This window comes from Sceloporus undulatus, chromosome 7, assembly GCF_019175285.1.
Source record: "Sceloporus undulatus isolate JIND9_A2432 ecotype Alabama chromosome 7, SceUnd_v1.1, whole genome shotgun sequence".
In the NCBI taxonomy this organism is placed as follows: Eukaryota; Metazoa; Chordata; class Lepidosauria; order Squamata; family Phrynosomatidae; genus Sceloporus; species Sceloporus undulatus.
In genome coordinates, this window is record NC_056528.1 from 38,612,114 (window position 1) to 38,630,574 (window position 18,461).

Consider the following 18,461-nt stretch of genomic DNA (forward strand, 5'->3'; position numbering starts at 1 on the left):
ACCTCCACGTTTAGGATTTCAGCTCGCAGAATCTCTTGCCCTTAGCCATGTTGGCTGTGGTTCTGAAAATTGAAGCCCAAAATGTCTAGAGAGCCAAAAGGAAAGCATGATGTGTGGAACAGATGTGGACACACTTCAGGCATCTTTACCTTACTTGTTTTTCTAGAAATTTAAGGTCCATCTTCTTCTATGACTGAGGGAGAAGAAACAGTTCAAATTATAGAATAAGGTATCTTTGAACAAACACTCAACTAAAGGCCTTCAAGCAGAGGTTGGACATCCTCTCTAAGGGATGCTCTAGGTCTGAATTTCCTTCATCACTTAGGGGTTAAAGTATGTGGCTCCCAAGGACCCTTCCAACTCAATGAAATTGTGATGTATCCTTCCAATAATAATAATAACAACAACAACAACAGTTACAAATGTGCTCCTTCACACAACACCCCAGATATTGGGGAACCTTTTAAAAGGGGAACGAAAACAATATCTCCAAAAAATAGGATCTTTTTAATGAGGTCCCTTTAAAGGTTTTTGCCAACTTGTACTAACTTTTGTAAAGCACAATTTACACCCAGCGCTTAGAAAATGCACTTTTTTGAGTATCACTCCCCAAATCCCCCAGTCATCTGAGACAGTCACCATGCTGGCTGAGGGATTCTGGGAGTTGTAGTCCAAAAATCAAACTTTTCAGACTTTGTGAAGTCGAAGGCTTTCATGGCTGGAATCCATTATTTTTTGGTGAGGTTTTCAGGCTATGCAGCCACGTTCTGGAAGAGTTTATTCCTGATGTTTCACCAGCATCAGTGGCTGGTATCATTCAGGCTTTGTTTCCACCAATATGAAAAGCAATGCTTCCAGATTTCAGAATTTTTCATGAGTAAATCAGTGGTCCTTATGGGTGTTTGAGTGTAACGTTTAACATGATGCATTGTTTGAGTGTTAACATTTAACATGGTGCATATTCAACACATTCCTTTGGTATTGCCCTCTTCTTCCACTGTAGGCTGGTTACTGGAATGAATATGAGAGATTTGTGCCTGCGGTAGACCCCTCAGTCTCCAATGATACTTCTTCGGTTGAAAACAGAACCATTGTGGTCACTACCATCCTTGTAAGTTCCATGACAACCAGTATATTAATTAGCTAACTGAAGAAAATAATCACTTTCCCAAGCTATGCTTACACTTATAAACTTCCTTGTATAGGCTTCTTAATATAGAGCCCTTAAATCTTAATAGCTCCAAATCCATACGCTTTTCTTGTATGGAAGGGACTGAAGTGGTATTTATTTTTGCTTTGTATTGGGTAAATTGTTAATCCTTCAAAGGGAGATGGTCATTTGACAGTTCCTCTTCAGATTAAAAATGTTCTCAAGGGAGTCATTACAGATGTTCAGGGTGTGTGGGCCGCACACTGTTCCCCAAATGTCTGCCTTTTGGCAGAAATTGGCTGTGGCATTTTCCTACATCAAAAATCCTGGAGCTCAGCAGAAGAAAAGGTGTGAATGGGATGAGGCACAGTGGGCAGAGAAAAGGGATGCTTCAATATATATATATATATATATATATATATATATAGAGAGAGAGAGAGAGAGAGAGAGAGAGAGAGAGAGGCCCAGTACAGACGGGCAGGATTTCTTCCCCGGATTGTTGCCGTGGCAACTGTATGGGCATGGCAACGATCCGCCACAAAAAGGAGCTGCGAAAAGCAGCTCCTTTCTGCACTGCTGCCAAGGCGTGATTAGTGCCCTGGAGCAGTGCGGTGACATCTTTTGTGCACCGCCCCATTTGGACGTGGTGCACAAGACACGTCACCAGTGTGCACAGCATGTGGACATGCTCGTGCCCAGAATGGCTCCAGGAGAGTGTGGAGCATGCGGACGCTCCATGCTCCCCACCCCTAATTTCAGCTCCAGGCTACCGCAAAGTGGCAGTCTGTACCGGGCCATATTCTTTTCAAATATTCTTTCAAAACATCACATCTTAACAAATTTTTACTTTTACCACATGGAACTATATAAAACATTTAGGTGGTGCATATGATATTGTAATTTAAAGGTATCATTTTAATTTCGCTAGTTGTTTATGTCACAACTGTTGTACAGTGCGCCCGCGCCATATGCGGGCACGCCATACGCGGACTTGAGCGTACGCGCTGAAGCTGCGGTGTGCACGCGGGGCGGAAGGGGCGATGCGTCCCATTCAACTGAATGGGTGCGCGCGCCCGTTGCGCCCCGCGCGTGCCCGCGCCACTGCGCACAAGCCCCATTGTTTCCAATGGGGCTCAAGCATAGGCGGAATTCGCCTTACGCGGAGGGATCCGGAACGGATCCCCCGCGTAAGGCGAGGACGCACTGTAATTATATTCAGTGATTTAGAGGAATTTCAATTTATGAGTAACATTAGTACTGTACAAAAAAACATTACTAAGGATTCTGTATGGTGTGCTATGGGAAAAGGTCAATGTGGGCAAGGAGGACACCATGAGTTACCAGATCAGGTGATACCAACCCTAGTGATGCCACTTTATGTTCCTCATCACCCTATTCCCTCTCAGATTTCTAACCATATGTCTTTTGGCAGCACCACTGAAGCAGTTCAGTAGGTAAAGAGACATATCCAAACACTTGCAGTCATGAGATGCTATGTTAAATTGAAAAAAGGGCATGGTTATTATTACTATTTGATTATTATTCTTTGTTTCCCTCCCACCTCCCAATATTTCACAGGAAGCACCCTATGTGATGCGCAAGCAGAGTCCTGATCAAAAAGAAGGGAATGAGAAATACGAAGGCTATTGTGTTGACCTTGCTTACGAAATAGCAAAACATGTTGGGATCAAATATGTGCTGTCCATTGTTCCTGATGGGAAGTATGGGGCAAGGGATCCTGATACTAAAATGTGGAATGGCATGGTGGGTGAGCTGGTCTATGGGGTAAGTCCGTGTGTATGCTATGGTTTCACAGATCATCTAACCCAGTGATGATGAACCTTTTACAGACCGAGTGCCCAAACTGCAACCCAGACCCCACTTATTTATTGCAAAGTGCCATATCCCTCTGGCTTTCTAATAAGAAACTCTGGCAAACTCTGTGCTAGGGAGACAGCATGTGTGCCCACAGAGAGGGCTCTGAGTGCCACCTCTGGCACACGTGCCATAGGTTCACCATCAATGATCTAACCTTTTAATACAGAATCAGCAGAATCAAACAGCTCTTCTTTCCACTGATGGATATCTGTAGATTTGCCTTCAAATGCACATCAACAGATAGAAACATCACATTATAGTTAAAGGATGTCCAGAACACAAAGGTGGAAACAATGCATTACCATTCCCCATTCTGTTGACTAATGGTTTTTCTCAATATTCAACTTTGTTTGATTCCAAAAATTCAGCAGCATCATCTATATGACAGCCCCCAGTTATAACAGCCAAAGAAGAGAGCAATGTGTGTTTTCTGCAAATCATTAAGAAGTTTGGTTAACATGAAAAATCTCTATCAATTTTATACCATTGTGATGGTCATGGTTGCATCCCATGCATTCTGGAAATTTCAGTGATAATTCTCAGAGAGAGAGAATTCCATGGCTAATGCAAAATAACACAGTGGCCAACAATAACAATATAGTACCTACCATTCCTTGGGCAGAGGACATGACCATTAAACCAAGAAAAATCTATAAAGTACGTGCGTGCGCGTGTGTGTGTGTGTGTGCATGTGTGTTTGCACACACGCCTTCAGTCACCTGTTGGCTTCTGGATGACTCCCTGAATTTGAACAAGTTTTCTTATGAAAGGAATGCTTAGAGGTGGTTTTGCCAATTCCTTCCTCTGAAATATAAGCTGCAGCATTTATTGGTTGTCACTCATCCAAGTACTAACTGGGGCTGACCCTCTTACCTTCCAAGATCCGACATGATCTGGTGCCTTTAGGATATTTATGAAATGGCCTTTAAAATAATTTTTGACAGAAGAGAAAGAGATGTTTGTCTGTTGACTAACAGTGGGACAAGAATTATTAATAATAATAATAATAATAATAATAATAATATGATTTATTTATATTCCGCCTTTTCCTTGCAGAATCAAGGTGGATTATAAAGCAAAGGGATCAAAAAATACAAAATGCACCCCCCTACAAAATACATCACTGCAATTATAATAACAATACCATAATTATACCAAAAGGAAAAATACTTACTAAAAATACAAAGTCCAAAATACAAATATAACATATTCTTGGAGGCATAACAAAGCTTAATAATCTAAACAACAATCTCCAGCACTCCCCTAGCAGCAGAACAACAATCAATATCAATTACAAATGTTAAAGTAACATGACATAGCATAATAAACATAACCTAGCATAATAAACAGAGCAATCCCCATCTCTCCCCCGACAACAAAATAGCAATCAACTACACATTACATACTTTAAAAGCTCAGTCTTGTGGTGGAGCCAGAGCCAACAGAGTCAAAGTGCTGGGACTGTGATAAGCAGGGATAGTGTTTTCATTAGTTGTTTTACCCACCTAAACAGACTTCCTTGTTCCTTATTTAAAATCCCCACAGTGGGTGTAAAGGAGAGGAAGATGGATTTCATCAGATGGTGAGATAGCTCTTCTAAAGCAAAGAATTTGGTGAAGGGAAGGTCCTGAATAGATTGTTAAAACCCATTAGCTTTACAGTAGATATACTCCTACTGGAGATGAACTGTTAGAACTGGTTCATCAATCTGAATTAACCTCACTACCTGAATATTTTGGATACTCCTCGTGGACACAGCTGAGGAGCACCTGCACTTCAGAATTCCCTGTTCTCCACTGGCAGTGCTTTCAACTTACAAAGAGAAATACTTTGGTTAACCATAAATTAGAACTTTCTAAATGTAAAGACTGTCAAGCAATCAAAGACATGGGGTAGGAGCCAAGACCACCTTGTTCTATTTTTGGCTCTTTGCTTGACTTTCTGAACAGTATTTGACCAGGCATTTAACCTGAAAGAACTTGGCACTTAGCCACAGCGAAGTGTGGATGAGTGATATGAGCTTGCTCTCCTCCAGCAAGGATTTGCAAAAATGCCTGGAGCCTTTTAGATGAAAATGCTCATGCTCAGTGTGAGAAGCTATTCCTCTCCACTCAGGTGTAGCCACCCCCATTTCTCTGAACACATCAGGATGCCTCCTCCACGTTGAGGATCATTCAGTCATCTCAACTGTTGCGAGGGCGTATGGAGCACTCAATAAAGCAAACGTGATCTGTGTATGCTTACTCAGAAGTAAGCCCCACTTTGTCCAGTTGGGCTTGCTTTAGATAACTGCATAAGATACAGCTGTGGAGGCCAGTAAAATCTTCTGCATGTTTACTCCAGTTGGATAGACTGAATCAAGGAAGCCTGAGCTGCAAGATCTGAGCAGGGCTGTTGATGACAGGGTGACTTGGAAGTCTCTCATTCATGGGGTCACCATAAATTGAAGTTGATTTGATGGCAATTAACAACAAATGGTTACTCCAGAGTAAACCCCCAGGGTTTGCTCCTTAATGTGTGGCTAGCATCCTGTGATGATTTATGCAACATCACACCTTTGTATGGCTTTTAGTAATTTCTGTGGAGGGAAGAATTTACTCCCCTCTCCCACTCAAAACTCACTTTGCTCCTGCTAGTCTGCTGAAATATGACGATCAAGAAGCTAGGGGAGGCTGGGGATAGCTGGGAAGCATCAGGCTATGCCCCTATAGCCAGATACACAATGATAACTTCAGGAGGTCTTGGAGAATGTCTTTGTTGTTGTGCCTCCAGCTATAAGGACATGGCTGGATGCTTCTTGGCTGCTCCAAGAATTCCACAGCGACCTTCAGAAGAAATGTGGGTCCTGCAGAAAAAGGAAGATGGAGAGGATTTCCAGTTAAGTGGCACTTCATGCATGACCAATATTATAGCCTTAAAGCTATATTGTTTCTGAGGCAAAGCCATAATTATGTGGAAAAGGTGGAATATAAATTAAATGTATTATTAGTATTAGTATTGAAGTGGAATACTAAAATTGTTCCTATGTCAGAGGGGCGCTTAATCTGTTCTAGGGGCAAATCTGGATGCCTGACCTTCTCCCAGAATGAGTTGAGCACCTTTGCTAGCAACTTTAAAGGTCAAACTGAATCCCCAAGTGGATTCGTGATCTTAGAGTGACCCACCTTCTCTGCTTGTGGGCTGCCACTGAAGGCAAGGGGTCTGGCTTCTCTCTTTATCCTTTCCTATCATTTGAACATGGGTAGAAAGTAAGAAGAGGAAACAGCCAACAAAGGAGAAGTGAAGTATAAGAGGATGATTATTCAGTTCTCTGTTGCCTTCTATTTATCTTCTGCCAATCATTACTTCCCCCTACAGTTCCTAGATGTAGATTAGTTCCCAGATGTATAATTTACTACTTATTTGGCTCTCCTTGTCTTTTTCGATGCAGCACTGAAAGAACAAACACTGTGGCATGTTGTCCACACCCCAGCCTGTCCTTACCTTTTGGTCATTCATTGGCATATTTGAAACCGCTTTTTAACCACCTTTGCTTAGGCAAAGCTGAGCTAGAAACCTTTTTTTTTTTAAGTAATCCATTTCCAAACAAATTAAATACTCATAATAGTGTTTTAAAAGCAAGTTGTTGCATTGTTTGTTGCAATGGGAATGAAAAAAATCATTGTCTTATTTTTAATTTCTAGTATTCATGGCAACATTGCACAACTGGATGCATATCTAAATATATTCCTGATTATACAGCTGACTATGAATGTGTATCATAAAACACATCTCCATGTGCATCTGATGCACATTGTATGAAGAAGTGCATCCAGGTGTACATTGGCAGTGCAAGCATCATGTTTGCGTTGTGTGTATGTTGCATTCACAGTAGCATCACAGTGCACAAGAGTGAAATGACAAAAGGTATTCCACACTGGACAAAAATGCCCAACTGGTTCTATTAGGGAGCCTGCACATGCGTAAGACATTAGCTGGATCTCAATCATTGTGTTGCTTTTGAAATGTTAGCTTCATTTACAGGGAAGTAACTCATAAGCAGTACCAATTTTACTTATAGCTTGTTCCTGCCAAGCTCTGAGGCAAAGGAATCCATCTTCCAGACTGGTTAAAAATCATTGCCTCCCTCACAGTCAGCAGTTCTGTTCTCCCCATGGAGAGAGGTTGAGAAGTGCAATCATGTTCAGGTAACACACTCGGGGCCCAGTGAAACACACCAGAACATCAGTCTTTGGAGTTTGTACTAATCCCAGAAGTTTTGAGCTGAGTCAAATTCATTCCAGGAGAGCCATGGTGTTTAGCACAGAGGTTTTGTTAACAGTGAATTTCTTATTCACTGGATGCATCTGCCGTAGAGCTGTACATAAGCAGATCCAGGAGCATCCATCCATGTAGCACCCTAAAATGTTCTGGTCAAGCTGGGAGTGTCTAAAATTAAGCGCTTGTGAATTTCGTCAGGACTCCACCATAGTGTAAAGTTTATTGAACGATAGGTAGTTTTAAACAACAAGCAATATAAGCAAGATCTTTACTTATTTTGAATCAACAAATTATTAATACTTTAACTTTTCCTTGAGCTCTTCCCTAAGACGCTTCAGTACAGCTGACTCCTGACATGGCAAACAAACAGATCTTGCTTATATTGCTTGTTGTTTAAAACTACCTGTCATTCAATAAACTTTACATTATGGAGAGCTGTACTTATTTTGAACCATCCTCCACAACTTTCTGGGGGTGGTGACTGAGCAGTGTCTACACTGCTCTTTATGATACTAGTGAATAGTCCTTTGTGTCCCACACAAAGGACAACATACATGGGTATAACCTTGAGTTATGCATGTGTATGTCACTAGCCGGATGCTAGCCAAAGAGAAGCAATGGGGAATTTCGAGGGAGACTAATAAGAAAAGGGTTCTACCTCCAGTATCTACTTCAGTGCAAATGTACTCTACTATTTTTCAACTGTTGTGCTATGATCCAGATTCTGCTGACCAAAAGTGCCATTAGCCTTTGCTCACCACATTCAGGTATCTCAAAAGCAGAAGTATTTGCAGAGGCAGAATTTTGCTTTGGCAAGCAGAAAGAAAGAAAGAAAGAAAGAAAGAAAGAAAGCAAGCTAACAAGCATTAAGGAACTGGCTGTACTTTCTGCAATCAGGAAAGGTGGCCCCTTTAACCTTGATAGAAATTATGCAAATAGGCCCCCTTTTTTTGGCTTATTTTGCATAACGTATTCCCATATTCTTTGTCCTTGAGGAGGAAAAGGAAGGATGGATTGACGCCAAAGTTCATCTCTGAGTCAGATGCTATTCTGGTTTCTAAGATATAAGCAAATGCTTTTCCATGTGTTTCAAATCTGTCTTCATATCAATAAGGACTAGAAACTATGTTTTTCTCACTAAAATAACAGTGGAATTTGTCAGAAGCTTAATTCTGCATTCTGTAGCAGATTCTTCTGAATAATGAAATACAGACAATTCATATCTTCTTTCACTTTCAGTAGCAGACAGGGAAGAGACATATGGCACTTCATGAGTTGGGGGCTTAATAATAGAACACCTGGAAGGCATTTTGAAGATGAAAAGTGCCATAAAATAACTCACTGTGACAACTATACGTTTCATTTACAGGTTGACTTTGCTCTCTTTCTGAAGCTTGGAAGTCTATTACAAAAGTCAAAAGCAGTGACTGTTGTGTTTCCCCGATTTCTTGTCTGGGAGAAAAACGATTGTCACATTTGGTATGCATGGGATTAATTTTTGAATGCCTGCAGTAGCAGGCACAGAGAGCCAGATCCGAAGGAAGCCTGGTCTACTGTGAAAACTGTTTTCTCCAATGAGAGATGAGCTGAGCAGCTACATAATTCAGGACCCCTGCTTTTGTTTGTCCATTGTGCACCTAACTATCATAGCAGACATGATATGTCCTACAAAGCTTGATTTTGAGTTCCTTTAGGTTGAGCAGTCCCGACTCTACATAAAGTGAGGCCTTCTAGTGTAGAGGGTTTTATTCAGGCAGAAGATACAGGTGGATGATGAGATTCAGGGAGAGAGGAAATAAAATGAAAAAAGATTTATCTTTCCAGATATCCACTTATTTTGAGGTGGCCCAATATTCATCTCACTTTTTTTTCAGTAGATTTCAATAGATTATCAGGATAAAACCTCATAATTGCCTATACCAATGTGGTTAAAAGTCTTTTGTTCCCGATCAAGGCTGCTTGTAAAGCTAGGAAATTCAAGTCTGGCAGGACGGTTAAAAGAAAAGTGTTTCACCCAACAGACACTCCAGTCTCCACAGACTAGGCTGCTGCCACACTGCAGAATTAATGCAGTTTGACACTGTTTAGTTTTCATGACTCCATCCTATGGCATCCTGGGCTTTGTAGATTGTTGTAGCTCCAGAGCTCTCTGACAAAGAAGGCTAAATAGTTCACAAAATGACAAATCCCAGAATTGGGATCTCATAGCATTGAGCCATGGCAGTTAAAGTGGTGTTAAACTGCATTCATTCTGCAGTGCAGATGCAGCCTACTTCTCCTGGGGCTAGTCTACACATAAGTGTACCGTGGACCCTTGTTATATGCTTAGGTTTGATTCCAAGATCCCCCATGTATAACAAAATCCATGGATTAACAAGTTCCATTAAATATAATGACATAGCAAAATGGTGTCCCTTATAAAAAATGGAAAATTAAGGCTTGATATTTGAAATTTATACTTTTTTTGAACATTTTCAAACTGTGTATGCTTGAAACCGTGTATAAAAAATCAGTATATAAGAAGGACCGACTGTACCATCTGAATTGGTGTGCATTTTTGGACATTTGCATTTGTGGTTAATTGTCTTCACTTTCCTGTGCAAATTGGCATCTATTCATCTTCCATCTGCCAAAAATGTGCAGTCATCCAAAGGCATGTGAAGCAGACAGAGGGCCACAAGTGCAATAAGATGCATTTCAGCAGATACGCTGGTAAAAAAATTGTGAACCTTTTTTTTTTATTATTTGTGGAGTTTAATGAGTTTTTCAGAGGGGATGCAAAAAGCCTGAACTCCTGTGAACTTTAGGTGGCCGGATCACATCCTATTTGACTGGAATGAAGATTATTTTAAACTTGTAGACTAGCCCCTGGTTTAGGCCTTGGAGGCAGAAAGAGGTATATATCCAAGTGCTACAGTGCTAATTGAGTGGAGAGTTAGAAATAGTGCCTAAAAATGGCCCTGGTCTCGCCAACCTACTTTCTTGCACACCCCCTACTTCAAGCACCCTTCATATCATTTACAAATGCTGAAGACCTGGAAACCCTGATTTTGCTGAACAGAGCATAGTAATCCTGTTACATAAGCTTTTTCCATTTTGAGTCATACCATCTTCCCGGGTGAATTCCCATCTCTTCTGACACCTACTGAATGGTGTCTTTTTTTTCTCCCCAATAAGAAATCTGTGTCAATGTCATGCATAACCTCATTTTACCCTGTTTTTTGGGTCACTACTCTTTGAGGATTATTCTTGCCTTCAGTAAAGGTGTAAAAACTATTTTTACTGTGTTTTCATTCCTTCGTTAGTCTTTGTCCGAAATAAAGGAAAAATCCATCAAAACTAATGCCACATCAAAACCTGAAAATAGATCAAAATATGGAATTCATTGCCCACATCCCATTCCCAAAGAAGATGTATTCTTTGGGCAGGATGTATTCCATGGAAGTGCAGAGAAAGAACAGGATCAGCATTATCTCTAAATTCAGCTTCCTGAATTTTTAAATGTACCTTTCTAACTATTATGGATCAAAAATAATCTTGAATAAGTGTGAAGGCAATGGCTGGTGCAATCTTAAATGGTAAAGGCATATCACAATAAGATTTCCATACCTTTCATAACTTCTGGTGAATAATAGTTGTTTTTACATTTTAAGGTAAAACATTAAGGTAAGATGTGTGATGTAATTTACATAATCTTACGTATGTAAAGTATAGACTGACAGTGCTGGATGGGGTTACACTCCCCCTGTAATCTCAGGTTTGCAGCTTGGGTATTCTCCCAGATTCAGCTCTGAGCCAGTATTACATTTGCACAGCTAAAACTAATATGCCAACTGTGCCTATTCCTTGGGAGGTCAGATCTGGCTACAGCGCCGCATGCCCTGATTTCATCCCATTTGGACTACTGTAACACAGTCTATGTGGGGGCTGCCTTTGGAAACTGTTTGGAAACTTCAGCAAGTGCAGAATGTTTGTTAAAACAGCTTCACTGGCTACCGGTTTGTTTCCAGACACAATTCAAAGTGCTGGTCTTGAACTATAATGTTCTATACAGCTTAGGTCCACATTATCTGAAAGACTATGGCCCTATATAGACGGGTGGGAAGCGCCGTCATGGGGCCAAATCTAGGGCATGTGCAAGAATATAATGTGACCTGGAAGCATTGCTCCCCACGTCTATTCTCTCATCCATCCAGCCTTTAGGAATGGTACAAACAGTTATGCCTGCTGGAATTTAGTGGGTTCTTTATCATTGTTTTCCTTTGCTTCATCCTTTACATCCCAAAGTTTCACCCCTGACTTATCCATACATCATATCAAAATCCATAATTTTGGCTCCCAAACCTGCCTTTGACTTATACATGAGGTCAACTTATAGTTGAATATATACAGTAAATGATATGACTAATATAAAACAAATAAAGTAAATAAAGAGGTTATGTAGGTAATGGGGCAATCTAAAGAATCCTGAGATATACCAAATAATAAGGAAAAATACTGTGGTAACATATATGAAGTAATTAAGACATTCTGGGGTTTGGCCAGTAATATAACAGTTAAGGGGATAATGTATAAGGAATCCTGAGCTATGTGAAGTAATATAACAGTTACCGTATGTGAATCAACATAATAATGACTGTGAAAACAGGTAGTTTTAAGGATTATTTGGGTGAGATATGTGAATCAGTTTGAAAGATTTTCCAAGTGTGTTCAAAGAAATCCCTGTGTTGTTTTAGGAGTTTATCAAAGACTGTTGATAATATTCTGTATGGTGGGCAAGTTTCTTTGAAAGAAATATGAAAAAGCAACCTGTTTGTCACTACCATCTCCTGCAACATGTATCCATAAGTAGGTTGGGATATGTGCTGTTTTGTCCATTTGTTTGGGATGAAGGCAGCCCAAGTGACACATGAGCTAAACTTGGTGCTATGAATGCACTCCAGACTTCTTGCAAAATCTGTAAAAGTCACAAAAGCTTTGTTGACTCCAGGAGGCTGAAACATAAGAAGACATCCCAACAAGAGCAGCCATTCTGTAAATATGAGGAAAAGTTTCCCTAGGGCAGAATTAAAAAAAAACTAACCTAAGAGCTAATATGGTTTATCTGAAAGGTGCATGTAAATTAGTTTTCATTTTTAAAGCTGTCTGGGATGTCTTCCTGTAATTCTTCCTTTGTTCTGTGTATTTTGTCTTTTCAGAGAGCAGACATAGCTGTTGCCCCACTGACAATAACCTTGGTCCGCGAAGAAGTCATTGACTTTTCCAAGCCCTTTATGAGTTTGGGCATCTCTATCATGATCAAGAAGCCCCAGAAATCTAAACCAGGTGTCTTCTCCTTCCTGGACCCTTTGGCCTATGAAATTTGGATGTGTATAGTCTTTGCTTACATTGGCGTCAGCGTGGTTCTGTTCCTAGTCAGCAGATTCAGCCCTTACGAGTGGCATTTGGAAGACAACCAAGAAGAGCCACGAGACCCTCAAAATCCTCCTGACCCTCCAAATGAGTTTGGAATATTTAACAGCCTTTGGTTTTCCCTGGGTGCCTTTATGCAGCAAGGATGCGATATTTCTCCAAGGTTTGTTTATTTGCTTCCTCTCATATCACACTCCCATCACCGTTTTGCATTTTATGGTCGTCTGCTGGTGCCATGGTGCATATATGTTTCTTTCTAAAACATGTTTTTCTGATTTTTTAATCTAAATTTTATTTTGACATTCCATCCAATGCTAAGTTTTCTCCATTAAGCCATAATTTCTTGACTGTGTTCACTTCCACCTATGCCCCCCATCTGCAAAAAAGTCCAAGACTGGGCATTGCTTTCTGATGCCCTTCATTTGTTCATTTCTTCCAGAACTTATATACACCATGTTGAGACTGTAAAATGCATCGGGTTTTTACATCTTTCGGTAGTACTTGGAGGGTTACCGTGTTTTTGCTGCATATCTCATTTTACGGTCATCTTCTTGGTGCATATAACACTTTTAATTTCTGCATTGAAAACAAGAGATCATTCTTTGCAATGCCATGTGCAACAGCATTTTAAAAATCCATGCATGCTGACCTTTTAGGTTCTTTTTTCTTTCTCATCTTTTGTCTTGTTTATTTGTTTTATCATTATGAACCTTCCATTTGTTACCTTCCTTGTTAATGGTTACTTGGAATATACTCATATCTTTGTGCATGCCCTCTAATAGCTGTTATTTGTTGTATTGTGTGTCTTTTGTTTTGTGAAGTGAGTTTGCTTGATTCCCTTGGTCTTCTCAATGCAATTCAGGTAACCAGAGCTGTTGTAGTGGAAAAACCTCTGGGTATACTGGACTGTGGTAGGTTTATTCTATCCACATGAACCAGCAAGATAGTGAAATGTGTGTAGTTTGATATGTTCAAATCAACACCACGTAATGTAACTGAATACTTTTACTAAGAGGGAAAATCACTCTTCTTCAGTGCCTTCACACAGAGAGTTGTCTACAAGATATAGCAAAGACAACATGGATAAAAATAGAGATAGTATAGGCTGGCCTTTGCCTGTTCCAAATGTCTGAGAAGTTTGTCTAAAGCAGTTAAGTAAACTGATTGCTAACTACCAGCAAGAGACATATCGAAGGGTAATCACATTGGCCATATAGCAAAGTACAATAACATCCACAAGACAGTGATGGTTTTATGGGGCCAACCAAAATGCATAAAACATGCTGCAAGCTTTCCAAGCTCCACTGGCTTCTTCATCAGGAAGTCCAGGAAATTTAAACTTCTCAGTCCTCATTCTGGACTGAGATATCCTGAGTATAATAGGAAGTACCTTTTGTTTTGCTAATGGAATTTAAATTCCATGGACTTTAAAATGCTTTGTCTCCCAGTATTGTGTGGTCGAAATGAGGAGTGGTCTGCCTGCATAGATATCCCTCCAAACTTAGAACACCAACAACGACATCTTGACAAAATGGAGGCCTGTGACTAATATCATCAGTCCCCCCCTCCCCCGTATGATTTTTAACACTTTTGTCTTATGGAGAAGCCAGTGGGGCTTCAAAAACTTGCAATATATATTGTATGCATTTTCATTGGCTCAATAAAGCTATCACCTTGTGGATTTGGGGTATTATTGTACCAACAGGAAAAAATATTGTATCTGATAGTGGCATCAATACATTGTTGTTCAACCTAGTAGCCATAAATAAAATGTTTTACCCAGGTTTAACTCTTATTGGTCCCTGTTGACTAGTATAGTCTCCACTGAGTGGCAGCAGTTCTTTGAGAGTGCAGACAGTAGGTTTTTGCAGCCACGCTCTCAATTTAAAATCCTTTTAACTGGTCTGAACATGTAATCTTATAAATGCAAAGTATGTGGTCTGCTACTGAGCCATGGCCGTTCCTGTAATTATTTCTCAGATATCATTATTCCTCTGAAAGGCAAATGGGATAAAGATTTGCTTTTTTAAAGTACCAAAAGGCCTTGCTTGTTCTTGACATCCTGCTTTCCACTTAACATGGGTACAGATGTAATCCATGTTTTCTTTGTAATTAATATCTTTGATTTTTTTTAATTCACAAGGAACTTTTTGTATAAAAGTTATTAATGTAGCACATTCCAACAATCCTTCTTATAAATGGAATGTTGTTGAATTTTCTTCCATTAAAAAAATAAATAAACTAGTAACCATTTTGACAGAATTGGAGATTTACCCTGTTCAGCTGGACTGGACTGTGGAAAGCCAAATGCATTTTAACACAAATTGTTACAACATGTTGATGAAATCTGTATAGTGTTATAATCATGGTTTTCTTGCATTGTTGGGATATAGTCATCTTTTGTGAATTTTCTCTTCCTCTAAAATAATCAGAGGGAAAAATCCTAGTTGTATATGCATTCAAGCCAATGCAAACATATTTACATAAAACATGAACCTATAACAGTATTTAAAAACAGATAGAGTTAATTCGCATATTATCACGCTAATAAAATAGGAAATAGTGACTGCATTCAGATAGATGCAGCAATAAAGTATGGTTTATGATTATATAAACAAACCTCAAACAGGATACTCCCACCACTCCTCCTCTGTCATGGCTGCAAAGAAATGTCAGACACTTTTGCTATCATGTTTAATTCTCTATAGTTTTGTAGTACATACTGTGATCAGTATTAATTTACTGAAGCAGGCCTTAGTTTATTAAGGGCCCAAACAGACAGGCCAAAATAAAGCTGCTTTGGATCACTTTGGAGGTATGCTGTTTAAATGATGCATGCATCTTAAGAGACCAGAAGCTGCACCAAAGCTGAGCTCCAGTCATTAGGACTGAAGGATGGTTTTGGTGTGGCTTCCAGCCTTTTAAGACACATGCATCATTTAAACAGCATACCTCCAAAGTGACCAGAAGCAGTTTTATTTTGGCCTGTCTGTTCAGGCCCAATGATGCTTGTTTCAATAGACCCATAGGTAGGTTAAACCATAGTTTAAAGTTCAAATTTAATGCTGAATTGTATTTAACTCCTTTTCCCCCTGGGTCCTGTCTGCACAGACCAAATAAAACATCCACTTCCCCAACTCATCCTCTTAGTGGGGAGTCTGGACAGCACGTGGGCCAAACCCTGGTTCTGGTGCAAACAGACTGAACGATATCCAGCCAGTTCAGCACTAAACCCAGGATATACCCCTCATGATGGATTAAAATAGCTCACCCTTTGCTCTGGATCTCCCCGGTTGTGATGCCTGGCGACTGTCTACAACGTGCCCCACTCTGCTGCCACCATGACAAATCACTCACTCTGAGATCAGAATGAGGCATCCTGCCATATGATTGACACTGGACACCACATGTATTTTATTTATTTTTATTTATTTCATTTTTAGGCTGCCTTTCTCCCAGAAGGGGACTCAAGGCAGCTCACGAATAAAAACATTTTAAAAGACGTTACAATACTAGTTTTAAAAACGATTTAAAAACATCAAATAGAAACAGGGTGAAATTATATACATTAAAAGCTACAGTACACACCCTATATAGCAAACACCCCATATGGAAGCCATCCCATGATTATGCATTAAATGCCGTCTGAATAAAACAATTTTTGCTTGCACTTTGGCCTCAGAGCAAGCAATTTGTTGCAGCAGCTGCTGTGCTAGGCAGCACAGCAGGACACTTGTATAAACAGCCAACCGGTGTTACACTGGGAGTGCCTATGAAATGGAGTGGGGGGGGGGGACATTGCTATCCTGGAATATTCTGACCCATGTCAATGCCACCAACTGTCTGCACAGACCAAATAAAACATCCCCCACCCATCCTCTTAGTGGGGAGTCTGTACAGCACATGGGACATGGACATGTTGACAAAAAGGAAGGTAGGGAGAGCTTACAAACACTAGGCTCTCTCACACAGAGGAATAATAATAATGGTAATGATAATAATGATAATAATAATTTTATTTATATCCGGCCTCTCCCTGTGGATCGAGGCGGTGTTACAAAGAGACATAGGCTGTGATCCTGCCTCCTTTCTCCAGGTGCACCACCTGCCTCTTTGCTCCTTGGCCACTACCACCCAAACCCTGCCATTAAATCCCTTTGGGGAGTATCTAGACCAAGGAGAAGTAAGTGACACAAGCAAGGATCATTGCTGATGGAGCTGCAGCAACTAAAAAAAGGACACTTGCAAGCCAGCATATGAGAACAAGACTCCAGCCCATAGTAGTATCGTTTATCATTTATTGTTCTACTCAAATCTTATCAATGCCTATGGTCAGATGGGCCCCAGATTGATGTGAAGCCAAATCACTGATGTTGACTAGGCGATCAAGTACAGCATTACCTATGAAAGTCTGTCACTTTCCAGACAAATTTCTGTCCTGTTTTCCTGCTGTATATGACTAGCCTTTTAGCTTTCTCCTTGTGCGTTAAGTGCTTTGCAGTTCTACCCTGAACCCAGTAATTCAACTTTTTGCTCTTTGCCTACTGTTAAGGTAGTGTGTAATTGTAGTATTTAAATTGCTGTTGACCATGTGTTTACCCATTAAAGGACCGGCAAAATAAGCATGGGACATCACATGGAAAGCTCTGGGCATCCTGTTTGTTTTGTTTCTACTCATTATGTTCCTTTCGCTGTTCTTGGCTTCTCATGAATTTCTCAAACTAGGATGCTTTGGGAAGTCCTAGAAGAAACAGACATTGCTACATATTCATACACATCAGTCTAAAAGTAACTGATGTTATTGAAATTGCAGCCAACTTTTCCACTATCTGGAGATTTTCATTGCTCTTCCATGGAGAGGAAGCACTCAAAGGTTTTCTCCATAATTCAAAACAAATACTAATTGATTTCTTTTATTTCTTTTATAAGAGCAGTGGCCCCATACCTTTTGACCCCAAAGAGCTCATAAGGCAGCTTGCAGTCTTGATGGCATATCAAAATAAAAAGAGTAAACACTCTTTTAAAAAAAAACTCAGAACATTAAAAGCCTAGAACTTTAAAACAGAGGTGAATAAAACACAATATAGCAGCAGAATTAGAAAGTACATCCAACCAAATTACCCTCTTCATATCTAAACCATTAGAGAGGAAATCACATAAATTTCTCTAGGGAGAAAATTCTACAATCTGTGAGCCACGATGGAAAAGATCTTTGTCTGAGACCCTGTCATCCCTGAAGGCGGTGGAACATGGAGCAAGGCTTGATAGCTGTAGTAGAAGTCGCTGGCTTATATGAGGAACAATTTTCCTTCAAGCATTTTGATTTGGAGGAGCTTATCAGGTTTTCCATATATATATGTATACAAGGGGTGACAAATTTACTTTTTGGAATACAGCAGCACCTGGAATCTTTCAGCCAGTATGGCCAGTTGTGATTTTTCTTTAAAAAACAAACAAAACCCAAGCCCTGGTCATATTTCAGACTGAAGGTTTTAGTAATTTAGTTATGACAGATCTATTATTCATTATGGCACCATAAAGTCAAACTAGACATGAATCAGAATATCTGTAAAGAAGATCCTCTGTGCTCAGTTTGTTTATATATGTACATATGGGGGGTTTAACCAACTGAGATCATGGCATTCCACTGTTGTTGTTGTTTTCAGTTAAAATCTCTTTCACACACACCTCAAAGCCGATCTTTGCCTTACTAGCTTGATGGAAGATCTGAAGGAGACATATTTAATGCAGGGGCAACAAC

At 40.0% G+C, this 18,461-nt stretch overlaps 1 protein-coding gene across 7 annotated transcripts in view; it reads left to right on the forward strand.

Annotated features, from left to right (window-relative positions):
• GRIA3 (glutamate ionotropic receptor AMPA type subunit 3) overlaps positions 1 to 18,461 on the forward strand; it is a 200,103-nt gene that overhangs the window by 133,467 nt on the left and 48,175 nt on the right. For all 7 annotated transcript variants that reach the window (XR_006104932.1, XM_042478100.1, XM_042478101.1 and 4 more), the window contains exons 9-11: positions 1,004 to 1,111; positions 2,729 to 2,935; positions 12,487 to 12,863. Coding sequence is in view for 6 of the 7 variants with exons in the window: in XM_042478100.1 (XP_042334034.1) it covers positions 1,004 to 1,111; positions 2,729 to 2,935; positions 12,487 to 12,863 (692 nt within the window). In the remaining variant the exon portion in view is untranslated. The remainder of the gene's footprint in view (positions 1 to 1,003; positions 1,112 to 2,728; positions 2,936 to 12,486; positions 12,864 to 18,461) is intronic.